General features: G+C 40.7%; 1 protein-coding gene across 9 annotated transcripts in view; it reads left to right on the top strand.

The window, feature by feature from the left end:
• Window positions 1-16,333, top strand: part of LOC120370085 (nardilysin-like) — an 89,343-nt gene that overhangs the window by 40,620 nt on the left and 32,390 nt on the right. For all 9 annotated transcript variants that reach the window (XR_005583611.1, XR_005583610.1, XM_039484202.1 and 6 more), the window contains 7 exons: window positions 637-694; window positions 2,804-2,877; window positions 3,132-3,201; window positions 7,101-7,178; window positions 7,727-7,847; window positions 7,936-7,994; window positions 11,346-11,400. Coding sequence is in view for 7 of the 9 variants with exons in the window: in XM_039484202.1 (XP_039340136.1) it covers window positions 637-694; window positions 2,804-2,877; window positions 3,132-3,201; window positions 7,101-7,178; window positions 7,727-7,847; window positions 7,936-7,994; window positions 11,346-11,400 (515 nt within the window). In the remaining 2 variants the exon portion in view is untranslated. The remainder of the gene's footprint in view (window positions 1-636; window positions 695-2,803; window positions 2,878-3,131; window positions 3,202-7,100; window positions 7,179-7,726; window positions 7,848-7,935; window positions 7,995-11,345; window positions 11,401-16,333) is intronic.

The raw sequence follows: 16,333 nt of genomic DNA, 5'->3' as shown, positions 1-16,333 counted from the left end.
CTGTCTTATCTTAAACATATTCTAATAACATCATAAAGAGGGAATTAATAACTTCACATATAAGGTTAACATGTTCATTTTATAATTATATTCATAACCAGTGTGTTACTAGTTTTTGTATGATACCTGACAAGACCTATTTTATACAAATATCATTGCAGTAAGGTTTGAATTCAGTAGTGCCTAGGGTCACCGTATGCTGCTCAGGTGCACAACTGTGCCAGATATACCCCTTTTGGAGACCACTGCATTATTTATACTGTGCTTGAGAAGGTTGAGCAGACCTGCTAAACTATAAGGATCTAGTAAATCATAAAACCACAGGTGCCACCTAATCTCTCAGTTGTAGTTATAATGGATACATATGACCATCATCAAAGCATAATCCAAAAACAGGTATCTATGGGATTTGGTAAAATTGGGGAAATCAGCCCAACGGGTTTTGAAGTTTACCCTCTCAGTCTATGTAGCATTACTGAATACTGATTTGCAGGCTCTAATGAGTCTGTTTACTCTGGGTCCCCAAGCTAATTTGGATTAATGGTGGAAGATTTTCAACCTGCCTTTTCCTGAAAACTTGGCTCTATGCTCGTTAATGAGTTACATTTCTAGCTTTCTTTTTTCTTTCCTTACTAGAAACTTTGGACACTTTGGAGAAGTGGGTGAAGGAAATCTTTTCACAGATTCCAAATAAGTAAGATACTTTACTGATACAAAAAAAATCTGATGTGTGGTGTTGGCCCTGATGCTAGAGGCTGATTGATGTCTGCTACACCTATGCTGGCGCTTTCTTTGTTGGGTGGAGAATTATAGTCAGCATTTGAGGTGTACTAAATGTTATGGCTGTGCTTTGTGTAAAAGATAATTAGTACAAAATACAAGTTGAGAAAGTAGTTTGTAGTGTTTTATATGTAGTAGTTTGTAGTGTTTAGTTTGTAGTGTTGTAACAGAATATAAATGTGGCTTTTCAGACTAATTCAATGCAATTCTATCCACTGAAGTGTGCTGTTTAAGATTTGGACACTCAACACAAATTTTGTTGTATCTGATAATTGTTGGGATCCTAAGATGTGTCCCCTTAATTCAAAATATAATTATATATGAAACAAAATTTTTCAGTTTGTGACCAGAAATAACTCTCATTGTTCCCTTATCTCATAGCTACTATTTTGGTATGTTTGCTATGTTGTAATATCATAGTTAAGGCTATGTTTATGTCATGGAAGTCACGGAATCTATGACTTCCAGAGATCTCCCTGACATTTTCTGCTTCAGCCCCTGGGACCCAGGGACTGGAGCTGGCAGCCAGCGGGACCCTGGCAGGTTCCAGCGACAGGTGACAGCTTCCTCAGGGTTCCCCTGCAGGGTTACAGTGACGGGTGACAGCCTTGTGCCAGGGGTTGGGGGATTGGAGGGAGAACCTCACAGCTCCCAGCCAGCATGGTGGTGGGGGAAACCATGGAGCCGCAGCAGCAAAAGTCACAGACAGGTCACGGCTTCTGTGAATTTTTGTTTATTGCCTGTGACCTGTCTGTGACTTCTACTAAAAATAACCATGACAAAATCTTAGCCTTAATCATAGTCAAGTGATTGACTAACAATCACTTCCTGAAACTGCACATCCCTGCTTACAAGATCATGGTTATTTAAAAATGGATAAGTAAACAAAAGTGTCATGTTAGCTTTTCCATTAGAAACATGAGAGTGAAAAACCCAAGGATGCTTTCACAGCCCACAAGGCTCTCAGCCATGTGTGTGTGGAGGGTCTTGTGTATGTGTTTTAGTTATTCTTATCTACTTAATTCTGAGTCTCCACATTCCCCATAGAGTGATCTTGCTGCCACTTTTATATGTGACCACCTGTTCCCCTTTCTCCTTGGGAAGTCAGTGAAACTGCATTAACTCCTTTTTCCCAGAATATAGGTAATGCTTGAGGCTGGCTGACTGGCAAATGTAATAATGTTCTGTACTAACTATAAAAGGGCCAAGTATTGTGGTACAGACCAAATATTTCTAGTTTATTTCAGCACAAGTATTAAGAAACCAGACATCACTCGTGTATTGGGTTGTCTTGTGGCAGCACAATGGTATCAGATTGTCCATAGTTCCACTTCCCTCTATTTAAAAATATCAGAGGGGAGCCGTGTTAGTCTGGATCTGTAAAAGCAGCAAAGAGTCTTGTGGCACTTTATAGACTAACAGACGTTTGGGAGCATGAGCTTTCGTGGGTGAATACCCACTTCGTCGGATGCATACCCACGAAAGCTCATGCTCCTAAACATCTGTTAGTCTATAAGGTGCCACAAGACTCTTTGCTATTTTAAAATAAATCACCTTGTGCTTACTTTTCCTCCTGTTATAAAGTATTACACTTCATTGTCTTCTACAGTTTATTGGTGTTGTGCAGGAGACATGCTAATGTGCTAGAGATGCACAGCTATTTTGTTCTCTTCACAGGCAGAAATCTGGAAGGCATTTTATTCTGCTAATGCACTTCTGTGCAAGCAGTGCCACAAGTAGAGGGAACTGGAGAAATAGTTGATATGCCCATAACTAGAGTGTGTGTTTGTGGAGGTGGTCAGGAAAATAGTGGCTGTTAAGTATTCTGTTAATCAGGATGAAGTGGATCTTGTGATGTGCCCTAATTCACTGTCACATCAAAGGAGGAAATATTCTGGTTCCATGGAAATACAGGTTTTTATTACTTCGGAACTATGGGCACAGAGCAGCTTATACTCTCCCCTGTGCTGTCCTGTATCATGAACAGTAAACATCATGCTGCAATTTTCTTTTGTTTTTGAAGTGGTTTACCCAAACCAAACTTTGGCCATCTGACACAGCCTTTTGACACACCCGAATTTTACAAGCTTTACAGAGGTAAGTGACCTTGGTGTCTTCTGTGTTGATAAGTGTTCTGAATGGGTATTGAATATACCACTATGTAGATTCTTATTTCTTTGAGTTTTAGAATGATTGATTTACCATCATTGAATTATAATATGTAGTTTTGTGAATCTTTCCCACCCTTTCTACAGCAAGTAAAATCTCTTGCTCATTGCTGTTTCTTAGGTTTAAAGAGACAGGAATAATCATGCATTTGCATTACAATTTATCAATTTCTTCCTGTTCAGTTGTTCCAATCAGAAATGTTCATTCACTGAGCATTGCCTGGGGACTACCACCACAGGAGAGACATTACCGGTAAGATGGCACTACATCTTTTTGATGACACACTCTGAGTATAAATGAATATTTATAAAGAATCTCTCCTGTTAAATTCAGCAAAAAAGAATCATTTCATAAAATGAAAACATTTTGTGATCTTTGATTTTTGGAATAGCATAGTGTGACGCTGTATGGAATATGAGTGACCATTTATTATAATATGGATACAAATATTACAAAATTGCAATGAATCATAGAAGATTTGACATGTAAAGTACCAGTAGAAAAGTTATGATTTGCTAAGTATGATGACCTTGTTTATATGTATGTATCATCTTTGTATCCTAAGTTTTATATACATATATGTGTAATACATCTGCATCTCAAACCCAGGCTGTGTTTCTGGGTGACACCCCCAGGCAGATTGGGATCAACACTATGTAGCCTGTTTGATGGCCCATCAAGAGCAATCAGCTGTAGAATGAACACATTGAGAGAAGCCAGGGGCTACACTCATGAGTAAGGCTCCATGTTTGTTATAGAGGTCACAGAAGTCACAGATTCCATGACTTTCCGTGACCTCCGTGACTTCTTCGGCAGCCCCCAGGTAAGTTGCCCTCTGCCCCCCAGCAGCAGGAATTTAGATGTGGGGGGGCTTGGGGTTGGAGCTGGTGCTTACCTCGGGAGGGTGGAAGGGGCTCCTCTGCCTCAGCTCCTAGCTCCACTTGCTGCCTCCACCTGCAGACACCGCCCTAACAGATCCCATTGACCATGGTTCCCAGCCAATGGGAGCTGCAGAACTGGGGCTTGGTGTGGAGCGGAGGCAGCACGTGGAGCTAGGAGCTGGGGCCACTGCTTCCCAGGAGCTGGTTAGGGAGCCTGCCTCAGCCCCACCGACCCCCAGCACCTGCACCGCCGCCCAGGCTGTGACTTGCCCCCGAGCACCCGCACTCCCCTCCACAGCACCTGCAGTGCCCCCTCGGGCCACGCCCCCCCTCCCCAGCACCCACAGCGCCCTCCAAGTCTTCCCCCCCCAGATTTAGTCCCGTGACCTGTCCATGACTTTTACTAAAAATACCCATGACTAAAACTTAGCCTTACCTATGAGTTAGCAGGACATATAGGGACATGCTTGTGGACAGCTGACTCCAAGAGCTTTTCCATGCCTGTGTGCTGTGATCTTGTGTTTGGGACAAAGGATGTACAAGCCACATGGCAAAGAATATAAAAAGGCAGCTGCATCTCCATTTTGTCTTCAATTCTGCTTCCCACCTCTGGAGTAACTTCTTTACAAACTGAAGCTTTGAACAAAGGACTCATAGATCCATCCAAGCTTTGAGTGTGTTCCAGAGGGATTTTACATGCCAGCAAACTCACCAATGCTGCTAAGAACCTGATACATACATATGACTTCAGAGTCCATATCTGATTGCTTTGACCACTTAACAACTTATTTTCTTTGCTTTACTTTGCTTTGCTTTTACAGTAAATCTTTAGGTTTTTAGCTATTAAAGGATTGCCTTCCAGCATGGTATTTTGGGTAAGATTCAAACTAATATTGATCTAGTGATGTGGCTAGCTTTCTGGGGATCAGAAGAACATTTTGTATGGTGAACAGAGTTTTAAAGAACTTCTCACTTTACTGGACCTATTTGCTGATTGGGAGCCAGAGACTGGAATGCAATAAAGGGGGCTGTGTGATTTCTTCCCTGCCCCCCCAGCTTCTTGATATCCAGTGGGGGGAACAGGAGCATGGTTTGTGGTTGGTTGGGGAATCTAACTACAGTGTTAACCAACATTTTTGGAGACTCTGTTCTCCTTTTTGCAGCCTGCCCCTGACCTTGGCATTTTCAGATTGGGCTACCTTAGGCACCTTGGGTCACACATAGTTTTAGGAGTAACAGACATACTATCTTCTTTCTATTGATGCTCTTCATTTTACAGACTGTCAGCTAGAACTTGTGGTTTGCAGGATCTTGTTCTGTGGAGCAACGAGGCTTCTTTTGAATAGGTTCTCTTTGATGCTGCATGCTTTTTAAGGCTTGCTGTCCATACTATTCTTTGCAATTGACTTAATTTGTTAATTTTCTGATATACAGCAGTTATAAATCCGTGTTGTACTTTTGATATTGCTGTGGTAACGAGTGGAAAGGTATGCAGTAGTCTGGCTTCTTCAGAGTCAGACTGCAGATGTGTTGAATGTAATATCTGTTTATAATATGTTCATAGCCATATTACTTTAGCTGATGATCCGATCAACTCTTATAAACAAATTGGGCCTGGTCTGTTCCTGGACAGAAGACGTTCAAAGAAAGCCTAGTAGCCTATGAAGTTGTGTTGGTGATACACCAAGTAAAACGCTTCTCTCAGATTCTGTTCTGAACCATTATTACTGAGCATTTCCTTTTGAATCAGTGGTAGGAGGCACAAAGCTGCTGGAGGTGATGTCTTTGTAGTGAGATATACAATAAAACCTCAGAGTTACAGACACCTCGGGAATGGAAGTTGTAACTCTGAAATGTTCATAACTCTGAACAAAACATTATGGTTGTTCTTTCAAAAGTTTACAACTGAATGTTGGCTTAATGCAGCTTTGAAACTTTACTATGCAGAAGAAAAATGCTTTCCCTTTATTTTTTAGTACACCTCTACCCCGATATAACACGATCCTCGCGAGCCAAAAAATCTCACTGTCTTATAGGTGAGACCGTGTTATATCGGGGTAGGGAGAGGAACCGCTCCCCACCCCAGCTCACCTCCGCTATGCCTCCGCCCTGCCTCCACCTCCTCCCTGAGCGCGCCGCCACTGCTCCGCTTTTCCCTCCCTCCCTTCCAGGCTTGCCGCTCCAATCAGCTGTTTGGCCTGTCAAGCCTGGAAGGGGATGGGGGGAAGCGGAGCAGCGGCAGCGGCGCACTCAGGGGAGGAGGCGGAGATGAACTGGAGCGGGGAGCGGTTCCTCTGCGCCCCCCATTACTTGCTGCAGCCCTCCCTGGGGCCTCCCCGCCCCAGCTCACCTCCGCTCCGCTTCCTCCCACGAGCACGCCGCATCTCCAGTTCTCCCCCTCCCTCCCAGGCTTGCTGCACCAATCAGCTGTTTGGGGTGGTAAGCCTGGGAGGGAGGAGAAGCGGAGCTAAGCAGCGTGCTCGTGGGAGGAGGAGGAGGTGGAGCGGTTCCTCAGCGCCCCCCCCTTACTTGCTGTGGCCCCCCTGATTGGTGCAGTAAGCCTGGGAGGGAAGAGAAGCAGAGCTGCGGCGCGCTCATGGGAGGAGGCGGAGCTGGAGGTGAGCTGGGGGGCCGCAGCAAGTAACGGGCAGGCGCAGAGGAACCACTTGCGATAACACAAATTCAGATACAACAAGGTAAAGCAGCCCCGTCCCCCGGAGTTTGTTGTATCCAAATTCGCGTCATATCGGACCGCATTATATCAGGGTAGAGGTGTAGTTTACATTTACACAGTACTGTACTGTATTTGCTTTTGTGTGTATGTGTTTCTGCTGCTGCCTGATTGTATACTTCCGGTTCCAAATGATGTTGACCGGTCAGTTTGTAACTATGGTGTTCATAACTCTGAGGTTCTACTGTAAAACAAAGGTCATAACTATTTGTGTTCGTTAAAATCTTGTGGCATTTTCAGCCAAAGTATAGTTGTTAACTTCAGCAGCCTAGCTAACTTTCAGATCAGTAACAGTAATCTACCTATCTAAATTCCTTTGTATTTTCAAATGGACACAATCTCTTTTTCAGAGCCTTGCTGTTTAAAGGTGTCACTTCAATAGTGGGTGAAGGGGGCAGTGAATTTATAATTGTTTGTCTAGTGATTTGGAATCTTTGGATGAAAGATGTTATCTAAATATCTGTATTTTGATTTGCTAATTATTAATCTACATTGGAGTATTACATGTTGGAGTTTTACATTTCTTTAACTCTTTTTAGGGTGAAGCCACTTCACTATATCTCCTGGCTGGTAGGACATGAAGGCAAAGGCAGTGTTCTTTCCTTTCTTCGGAAAAAGTATGTATTTCTTTAAATGTGAGACTTTAATATTGAGTGCATTAAAATAAAGAGTGAAGGCGGAAATATTTCCTCAAATAGAAATAAAAAAATGTATTAAATACAAACGTAAAAAATACAAAGCTTGAGACAAACTCAGTGATTCTCTTAAAAACCTGTAGTAGTCATGTGACTTAAGCAACGCAAAATACTCTGAAAATGTACCCGGTGGTGTCTTTAGTTCTAAATACGAGAAATTCAACTACGAGAGAATCTCCAGAGCAACACTGAAAATACTTTCGCTGAAAACTTATATTTTCAAAAATATTTTGGTTCACACTGAATAAATCCAAAAAAGGTATATGCCCTGCATTTTTGAATTTCAGTGCTTTGTATACTTGTAGAAAGCTATATTCTTTCTTTTTGCTTTGGATTAACTTTTAAATTCCTTAAAGTGGCCTTCATTAGACAGGTCCGAAATAAGCTTGAACAATGATGCTGTGATTATAATTAGACATCAAGAAGGTTTTTAACTGGAGTAATTAATAGTGGGTATAACTCTTCAATAGATTTTGGGCTCTTGCGTTATATGGGGGAAATGGTGAGACAGGATTTGAACAGAACTCCACCTACTCTATATTCAGCATTTCTGTGACTTTGACTGATGAAGGTTACGAGCACTTCTATGAGGTAAAATTCCATTGTAGCTTGTATTTCTTACCATTGTGCTATGTCCAAAAGTTAAAGAAAGTTCATCAGTTTGTCCTTCTGTCTTCAGGTTGCACATGTTGTATTCCAGTATCTGAAAATGTTGCAGAAAAGAGGGCCAGATAAAAGGTAACTTGGTTTGAATCAAGTGATCATGACACCGGATATCACTGGGGTTTTCCCTCCTTTCTATCCTTTTCTGCATTATAGTGTGCTTTTTCTTTTTGGATAAGCAGATATATTTGGATAACAGATGCAATGAGAAAATGGTGGAAAATGAGATTGTTAAAAAAATGGAAGAATTAATTGTAGGGTTACTACAATTGTTACTGTTACAACTGTTACTGGACCAATTTCTGTTGGTGAGAGAGACAAGCTTTTTGAGCCAGACAGAGTTTACTTCAGATCTGGGAAAGGTACTCCCAGGCTGTGATGAAAAGGCTACTTTTCTATGGTTATGCAAGCACTGGTGGATCACCAGGGATGTTTCACTGAGAGCAATGTGGGCTGGTCAGGGAAGGCGCATGACACTTGCACCTTTAAGAACACATGACTATTCAGGAAGGTGCAAGCAGGGCCTCTTTTCCCCAGACAGTGGATTACTATTGGCAATGTTGACATGCCAATAACGATCTTGGCTCATGAAGCTGTACAGTGGCCTCCCTGACAACTTCAAGGAAAGATTCAGCTACTGCTCGGCAGGTATAGAATGACTGTTGAGTGTGCTTTTGGCAGATTGAAGGGGCGCTGGTGGTGCTTACTCACTAGATTAGATCTCATTGAGAAAAATATCCCAATGGTTATAGCTTCCTGTTGTGTCCTACATAATAATAGTGAGGTAGTAGGTGAAAAGTTGCCACTGAGGTAGAGGGCAGAGATAGAATGGCTGTCTGCTGACTTTGAACAGCCAGACACAAGGACCATTAGAAAAGCTCAATGTGGAGATATGTGGCTGAGAGAGGCCTTGAAAGAGCCTTAATGGTCAGCCACTTAATGTGCTCTACCTAGCCTTGACATTTTGGGGGAGTTAGGAATGGTGTAATGCTTGGTGTGCATTTATGAATATCACACTTTTAATGAACCTATTAATTATTCCGTGTTTACTGTACATTTATAATATTAATGTACATGTATAACAGTATGTACATTGTTTTTAACTGAACCTATGAGTTCTGTGGTCCTGTTCTATTACAATTAGAATTGTCCTGTTCTTTGAGTAGTGCTATTTGTTCTGTAGTATATGTTATGAAGTAGTAACGATTAATTTATTTCCAAAATATAAAAATTTATTGCGTACCCAAAACAAAGCAAAACATTAATGTGCAATTAAAAATCAATACAGTGCACAAACATAAAATAAATTAATTGAACAGAACTTTAAAACCAGAATGGTAGAAAACATTTGTCTCCATTTCAATCCATTTCTGCCAAACATACTCCAACTGTGGCTCTCCCAGGTCAGTGTAGCTGAAGCTGTGATTTTCCTACTACCCCCCAGCATGGAGTAGTAGGGGTACAGATATGGCTCATCGTGCCATGTGGAATATTGGGAGGTATTGGAGCTCCTGAAATGGAGTTCATCATTGACTACAATGGTAGGTGAGTCCATGACTGTTTTACCTTTAGGTCAATAAGAGTCTGTTTGCTGCCTGAGAAGCCCTGTTTTGTCCTGGCAAATCTCTCTCTCTTTTTCCTGCTGGGACTCCTGAGTCTTTCTCCTGTCTGTTCCTTTGTTCTCCAGGCTATCTGCTATATTCATCCTCTAGGCTCTCTTCATGATCTGATGTCCTCCCTAATCCTCTTCTTTCTCCTCCTCATCAGTGTCAGGTGTTCTTCAGGTGTAGCCGGGGCACGCCTTCAGGCCACAACGATGGCAGCTACATACAAAACAGACAGATGTATTTATAGTCACAATGGAAAATGAAAGATGAGTTTGAGAACTCCTTTCCCTTATACCTATAAGAGTTTTAAATATGACCTGCTTATTGACGCTTCAGCTTTGGAGTGCCTCTGCATAGCACTGCTCTCCAGCTGCAGCCATTCTTTGCATCATATGATATTAAAACACTCTGTGATTTAATTATTAACCAATAAGGATGGTTTTACTATGTTATTAACCAATTAAGTTATTAACTTGCACTAAAATTAACTTATTTGCTGTGAGTGTGTGTGTGTGTGTGTGTGTACATATATATATGTATATGTATATGTGTATAGATAGATAGATATAAAGAGGGAGCGAGAGTAAATATTTCCCCAGTCATACAGTTTAAGTATGAATTGTACTATAGTAAATGAAATAATGAATTTACACTGCTGGGATCTTTTGAGTAATGTTGATCGCTAATATGGATCCTGAACCATTGAGGTCTGAGTATCACTGGTCTAGAGTGTTGTGTAGTTGGCATGGTCGGTTGGTTAATTTCACACAACAAGTGAGAACTGCTACTGCTAGGTGTGCTTGCCGAGCTGAGCAATCAGGAAAAGGCATTTAAAAAATATGGGAGTTTAAAGGGGGCAGTGTGGCTTCCAGTCTCCAGGACGCCTGGGCAGTGGAGTTCACAACTGTGACCAGAGTGGTCACTAGTGGATATTGTGGAACAGCGGCTGGAGGACTGTTAGAGAGAACCTAGGTCATGCAGTCTCTACACTTGCACTGTGTCAACTATAGTATGTTGACCACGGCTCAGTGCTGTTCAGGGAGGTGGTTTTACTTCTTCTCTGTAATGGGGCATTTACATTGACTGGAGAAAAAACTGAGTGTAGACACATGCACAAATAAGACAATGCAGGGTGACTTATATGAACCTAACTTTGTAGTGTAAACCAGGCCATACTGGTGTAACCTCTTGTGTGGACACTCTTATTTTGGAATAAGACTGACTTTTTTCTGTTTACATTATGTTCTTTGGAAGGAGTTTCAACTAAACAGAAAAAAGCCAATATTATTCCAGAATAAGAGTGGTCACATGTGAGATTATACCAGTTTATGCAAGTACAACTGATAAAATTTTCCTGTATCGACAAGCCCTTAGTGGAAGAAAAAAAAAAAGGGAAAACCTCAGAGACTTGCTTGCATGCACACCTTTCCCAAATAGTGAGGTCAAGCAATTAAGGGTAGTGTAGTGGTTAGATTACGGAACTGAGAGTCAGGAGTTCTCAGTTCTGTTGCTGGTTCTTCCATTTACTTTGTGTCTGACACTGACTATTTGTGCTTCAGTTTCTCCATCTGAAAATAGGGGATAAAACTTGCAGGAGTAATGAGGATTGATTGACAATTGTTAAATGCTTGTGATTCCCAGACAGAAAGAGTTGAATGTGTATTTCTCGTGCAGTCACCATGGTGTCCAGGTCATATAGATGTGCAAATTATTATTACTGCAGACAAACTAGCTTAAATTTTCAGACTCATATCTTGTTAGAAATAGTGTGTGTAATCACTTGACAGGTAATGGGTATATATTTTTTTCCCATCCACAGAATTTGGGAAGAGATTCAGAAGATTGAAGCTAATGAATTTTATTTCCAGGATCAGGTACTAAATTAATCTTCAAATGTTTTCTATGGGGGTATTGATGTTAAGCCCTAGATTTTTGAATTGTAATTGGGGGGTTTTCTGTGTAATTTGCCATAGTCAGTGAGAGTTAGATGGTTCTAACATCATGAGTCTTTGAAAATATAGTCTTACATAGATGAGGAAGAAGAAGCATTTGTTAAGTAGAAAGAACTTATATTGTAGATAGAGAAATGTTAAACTTTATGACTTGTGAAGTTGTTCTTTAATAAAACCAAAATATGATTTGATTTCTTTGGTATATGGTGCTCTTCCAAGAGCTGTTTTCTTTTTCCTCATGTTTTGTTTTCTCCCACTCCTTAAGTTCAGTTTCTCTTTATCATTCAGTTTAGATTGTAAGATACTTGTTACAGGACCCTTATGAATCAGGGAGTATAAAAATAGATTTTTTAAAAATTAAAAATGGATTTTAATAGAAATCAGATTTTTAAAATTAAAATTAAATATAGTTTTTAAAATAAACCTTTTTGAAAATATGGCAACCTATCTTAAGTCCTAATATAGTTACAATAATATAGTAAAATTATTTAAATTAATTAAACAAATTTTAAACGGTACATTTTTGCTTGCAAGTATTAAAGAAAGTCAAACCATTGAGCTGGCTAAATACCTAAAATCACAGTTTATTGAAGTGCCAAACCAGCTTTTGACAGCAGTAATTTCTTCTGCAGCTTCAGAGAGAATATTTTCTTCATTTTAGTCTGTTCAAGTAATTCAGTTCAATGATTAGATCAGGGGTCGGTAACCTTTCAGCAGTGGTGTGCCAAGTCTTCATGTATATACTCTAATTTAAGGCTTCACGTGCCGATAATACATTTTAACGTTTTTTAGAAGGTCTGTACCGAAAACATCCTCAATTCAGGGCAATAGGACCTTATGACACCCTACTCCAAGCTGTCATTCTCTGTGTTGTATGCAATCTCAGTAGCCTGGCAAGACTGAGCTGTCATGAAACTTAGCAGCCCAAGCAACACACTTGTTGCCCACCTCTTCTCAGGATACTGGGTAAAGTGATCAGACCTTAAAAGCTAACTGTAATTACATAGCAAAAAACACAGTGTAATTACAGTGTAATTATAAACTGCATTGAGAAAAGTCACAGTGCTACTACATCGTATTTTCCATACTTGGCATCCAACAGAATATGTATTAAGGACACCAATGGGATGGTACGAAGTAAATCAAGCATCTAGTCAGCTTCTGATCATATGAATCAGTAGTAATGCATACTGAAAAGCAAAACCTTATTGTAATTGCTATGTAACTGCATTGTAATACTTAGCTTTATTATAAAGTTTGACAAAAATAACTAAGGATATATCTGACATTTAAAAAACCTACTTGTCCTAGAAGAGTAGAATTCTGCAAAGCTGCTGTACGTACAAACACCTATCCATTTGGAAAAGAGAGCAGCAGGTAGCAGGATATGAAAAATATTTTCTTAAATGGCACCGCAAAACTGAGTGTTGAGTGATTTATGATAGGTTCTCTCTAAGTGAAACTCTCTCCTACCACACTGTTAGTTTATACAGCTCATTTGCTTTGCATTTTATGAACTCCTTTGTGCTGACTTCTCCCTCAAGATGGTGCCTGGTCTTGTGTTTTGTTGTTATTTTTCGTTCTCTCTTTCTTTGGGAAACATTTCTTCTTCTGTTTTCACTAGGCCTAATTCCAATTCTCCAGCTGTTATGACTACATTGGAGCGACTCCTGATTTACATTGGCATAAATCAGGTTAGAGTCTTTTGTTCAGGGCATAAAATAAGAACATAAGAAAATAAGAACGGCCGTACTGGGTCAGACCAAAGGTCCATCTAGCCCAGTATCCTGTGTACCAACAGTGGCCAATGCCAGGTGCCCCAGAGGGAGTGAACCTAACAGGCAGTGATCAAGTGATCTCTCTCCTGCCATCCATCTCCATCCTCTGACAAACAGAGGCTAGGGACACCATTCTTTCCTCTGTCACGTCTGACAAATGGAATCTGGAGATAACTGAAGAAGGTTATGCCATTCAATTTGAAGCCCTTCTTCCACTCAATGCATTCTCCCCCTTCTATTTCTATTTAGAGACCCATTTCATAAGACTGCGTTAAGATGGAGATTCAGTCCTCGTTAGAAGTGGGAGCATTAGAGAAAGTGCCAAGGAAGTTCAAGGGTCAACATTCTATTCCAGATATTTTCTGATATCAAAGAAAGATGGAGGGCTTTGTCCAAAATTAAATCTACAGAAACTCAGTGCTTTTATTAGAAAACAGTTCCCACTTGTTTATTCAAGTATCCCTCATGCCATCCCTTTCAACCCTAGATTGGCTTGCCGCTCTCGATCTAAAAAGTGCTTATCTCTGTCAGACCAAGGCATTGCAAATACCTTTGTTTCATTGTTGGACAAGATAACTTCTAATACATTCTTTAACCTCTCTACAGCTCTGCCCCCTCCTCCCCCAGAAATTACAAAATACCTATCTGTGATAGTGGCTTGTTTGACACAACGGGGTATTTTTGTTTACCCTTATTTAAAAGATTGACTCAATAAAGCCTCATTAGAAGATGACCTTTCCAGAAACCTATGTTACATGTTTCCTCTTCAAGAAGTTAGGACTCCATGATAAACATGAAAAAGGCTCTTCAGCTACTTTCACAGTGGATTTGGGTTATAGGAGCAGTTCTCAACTCTCAGGAGGTCAGAGCATTTCTTCCAGAAGATATTTCTGAAGCTTCAATCTGCCAAAATGGTGGCCCATCAAAATCCTACTTGGAAAGTACAATAGAACTCTATTTATCTGACCATCCATTATCTCTGGCTCTCCACGTTAACCAGACAACCAGAGAACACAGGTCCAGAAGAGGGCGATCACTCCTGTGGCCACTAGATGGTGCAGCCGCATTGCACTTTCCCATTCTTCAGTTTATCTGGAGTTCTGATTAACCTACCTGTCCCTGGTCCCCATTAGATCGAATTAACAGGGTTCTGCTGTATGTTCTTTCTAGGTTTCATGGGCTTTGTGTCTTCAGCCACTTGTGTTGTACTTTGTGCTCGGCTCAGAATGAGAAGTCAGCAGCATTGATTGGCATTAAATTACAGACCAACTATAGACAGCACATTCACAAGATTGATCACCCTAAAAGATATACTGCTATCTTTGACATGGACTCAGTGTGCCGTGACCTGGGAGCGGTGTTTATCCTTCCAGCTCTGTTGAAAACAATCACCTTCTTTGCCTCCAACCCGGCATGGGGAGCACATTTCACCTAGTTAACAGTTTGAGGTAATTGGAGTATTCAGGAAAGGAGACTGCGTACAAATATCCTGGAACTGAGAAAAATTCATTGAGTTCTCAAATCTTTTCTGTATTGCATGCCGAATGAGGCACTGCATGCAGGCCATCACAGACAACATGACAGCAATGTATTATATTAGCTAACAGCGAGGGGCTCACTCTTCATTGTTATGAAAGGAAGCAGTGACATTATGGGACTGGAGTATCTAGCACAACATTAAGTAGCTGTATAACTAATAGGTAGTGACAACAGTCTGGTGGCGGGTCAACAGAGCAAAGATATAATGGAACTTCATGAGTGGTCGTTAAAGAAATTGGTGATAGACAAGATCTTCACCCTGTGGGGATTCCTGGACATAAATCTGATCATGATCAAACAGAATTCAAGGTGTCCCAAGTTTTGCTTGAGAGCAGGTAAAGTCAATCTACCCATATTGGACTCTTTTCTCCTGAACTCGGGGAAGTGTCTGTTCTATGCTTTTCACCCTTCCCTCTCATCCATTGTGTGATTAAGTAGATGAGACAAGATGGAGCAAGGATAATTCTGGTTGCCAACCACTGCCACAGCAACAGTGGCACTCGGACTTCTTCAGCTGTCCCAGGGAGTATACAGACCTCTCCTGGTGTTACTGAACTTATTAACTCAGCATCTGGACCCTTAATCACTGCACCTGACTGCATGGGCTATAGGACTTGAATGGTCCTTGGAAAATCTTGCCCTTTAGAAGTGCAGGAAATATTGATTAACATTAGAAAACAAGCACCAATCACAGGTGGACTAGATTTGTGAAGTGAATAAGAGAGAAACATATTGATCAACTCTGATGCACCAATACGTTATATTATTGAATACTTGATTCATTCAAGTCTTCCAGCTCTTTCCATTTCCTCCTTTAAAGAATATGTAGCAACTATAGTCCACTGTGCATTAACAGATAATAAATCTATCTTGGCACAAAACAAAGTTAAGGAATTTATGAAGGGACATGCCAATATGCAACGGCGTATAAAAGACCCAAATACCATCTTGGGACCTCAATTTAGTGCTAATGCAATTCATGAACCTCAGCTGGAAATGCTTCTCCAAGAAGAGAAAGGACTATAAGAAGGGAGAGTAGACACCCCAAATGATCTCTTCCTCTCTACTCATGGCATTCACAAGACCTGAAGCAGCATTGGACTGGGGGAGGGATCCTGACTGAAGGAGATTCATCCAGTAAGACTGCTGAAATGTGCTGAGAGAGACTTCGCTTTGAATTTACTTCAGTTGTTAAGTTAGGCATTAGATGCTTTTTATTTTTATTTTTCTTGTAATCTGTTCTGACTCTTATACCCTTGCATGGTGTCAAGTATCAGAGGGGTAGCCGTGTTAGTCTGGATCTGTAAAAAGCGACAGAGTCCTGTGGCACCTTATAAACTAACAGACGTATTGGAGCATTTCCACCACATGCATCTGACGAAGTGGGTATTCACCCACGAAAGCTTATGCTCCAATACCTCTGTTAGTCTATAATGACTCTTTGTCATCTTATATCCTTGTTACTTGTATTCACTCAAAATCTATTCTTTTGTAGTTAATAAACTTGTTTTATCTAAACCAGTGTGCTTGGATTGAGG

Source organism: Mauremys reevesii, linkage group 8 (assembly GCF_016161935.1).
Source record: "Mauremys reevesii isolate NIE-2019 linkage group 8, ASM1616193v1, whole genome shotgun sequence".
In the NCBI taxonomy this organism is placed as follows: Eukaryota; Metazoa; Chordata; order Testudines; family Geoemydidae; genus Mauremys; species Mauremys reevesii.
Note: the sequence above shows the minus strand (reverse complement) of the source record. Positions and strands in the feature narration are given on the sequence as shown.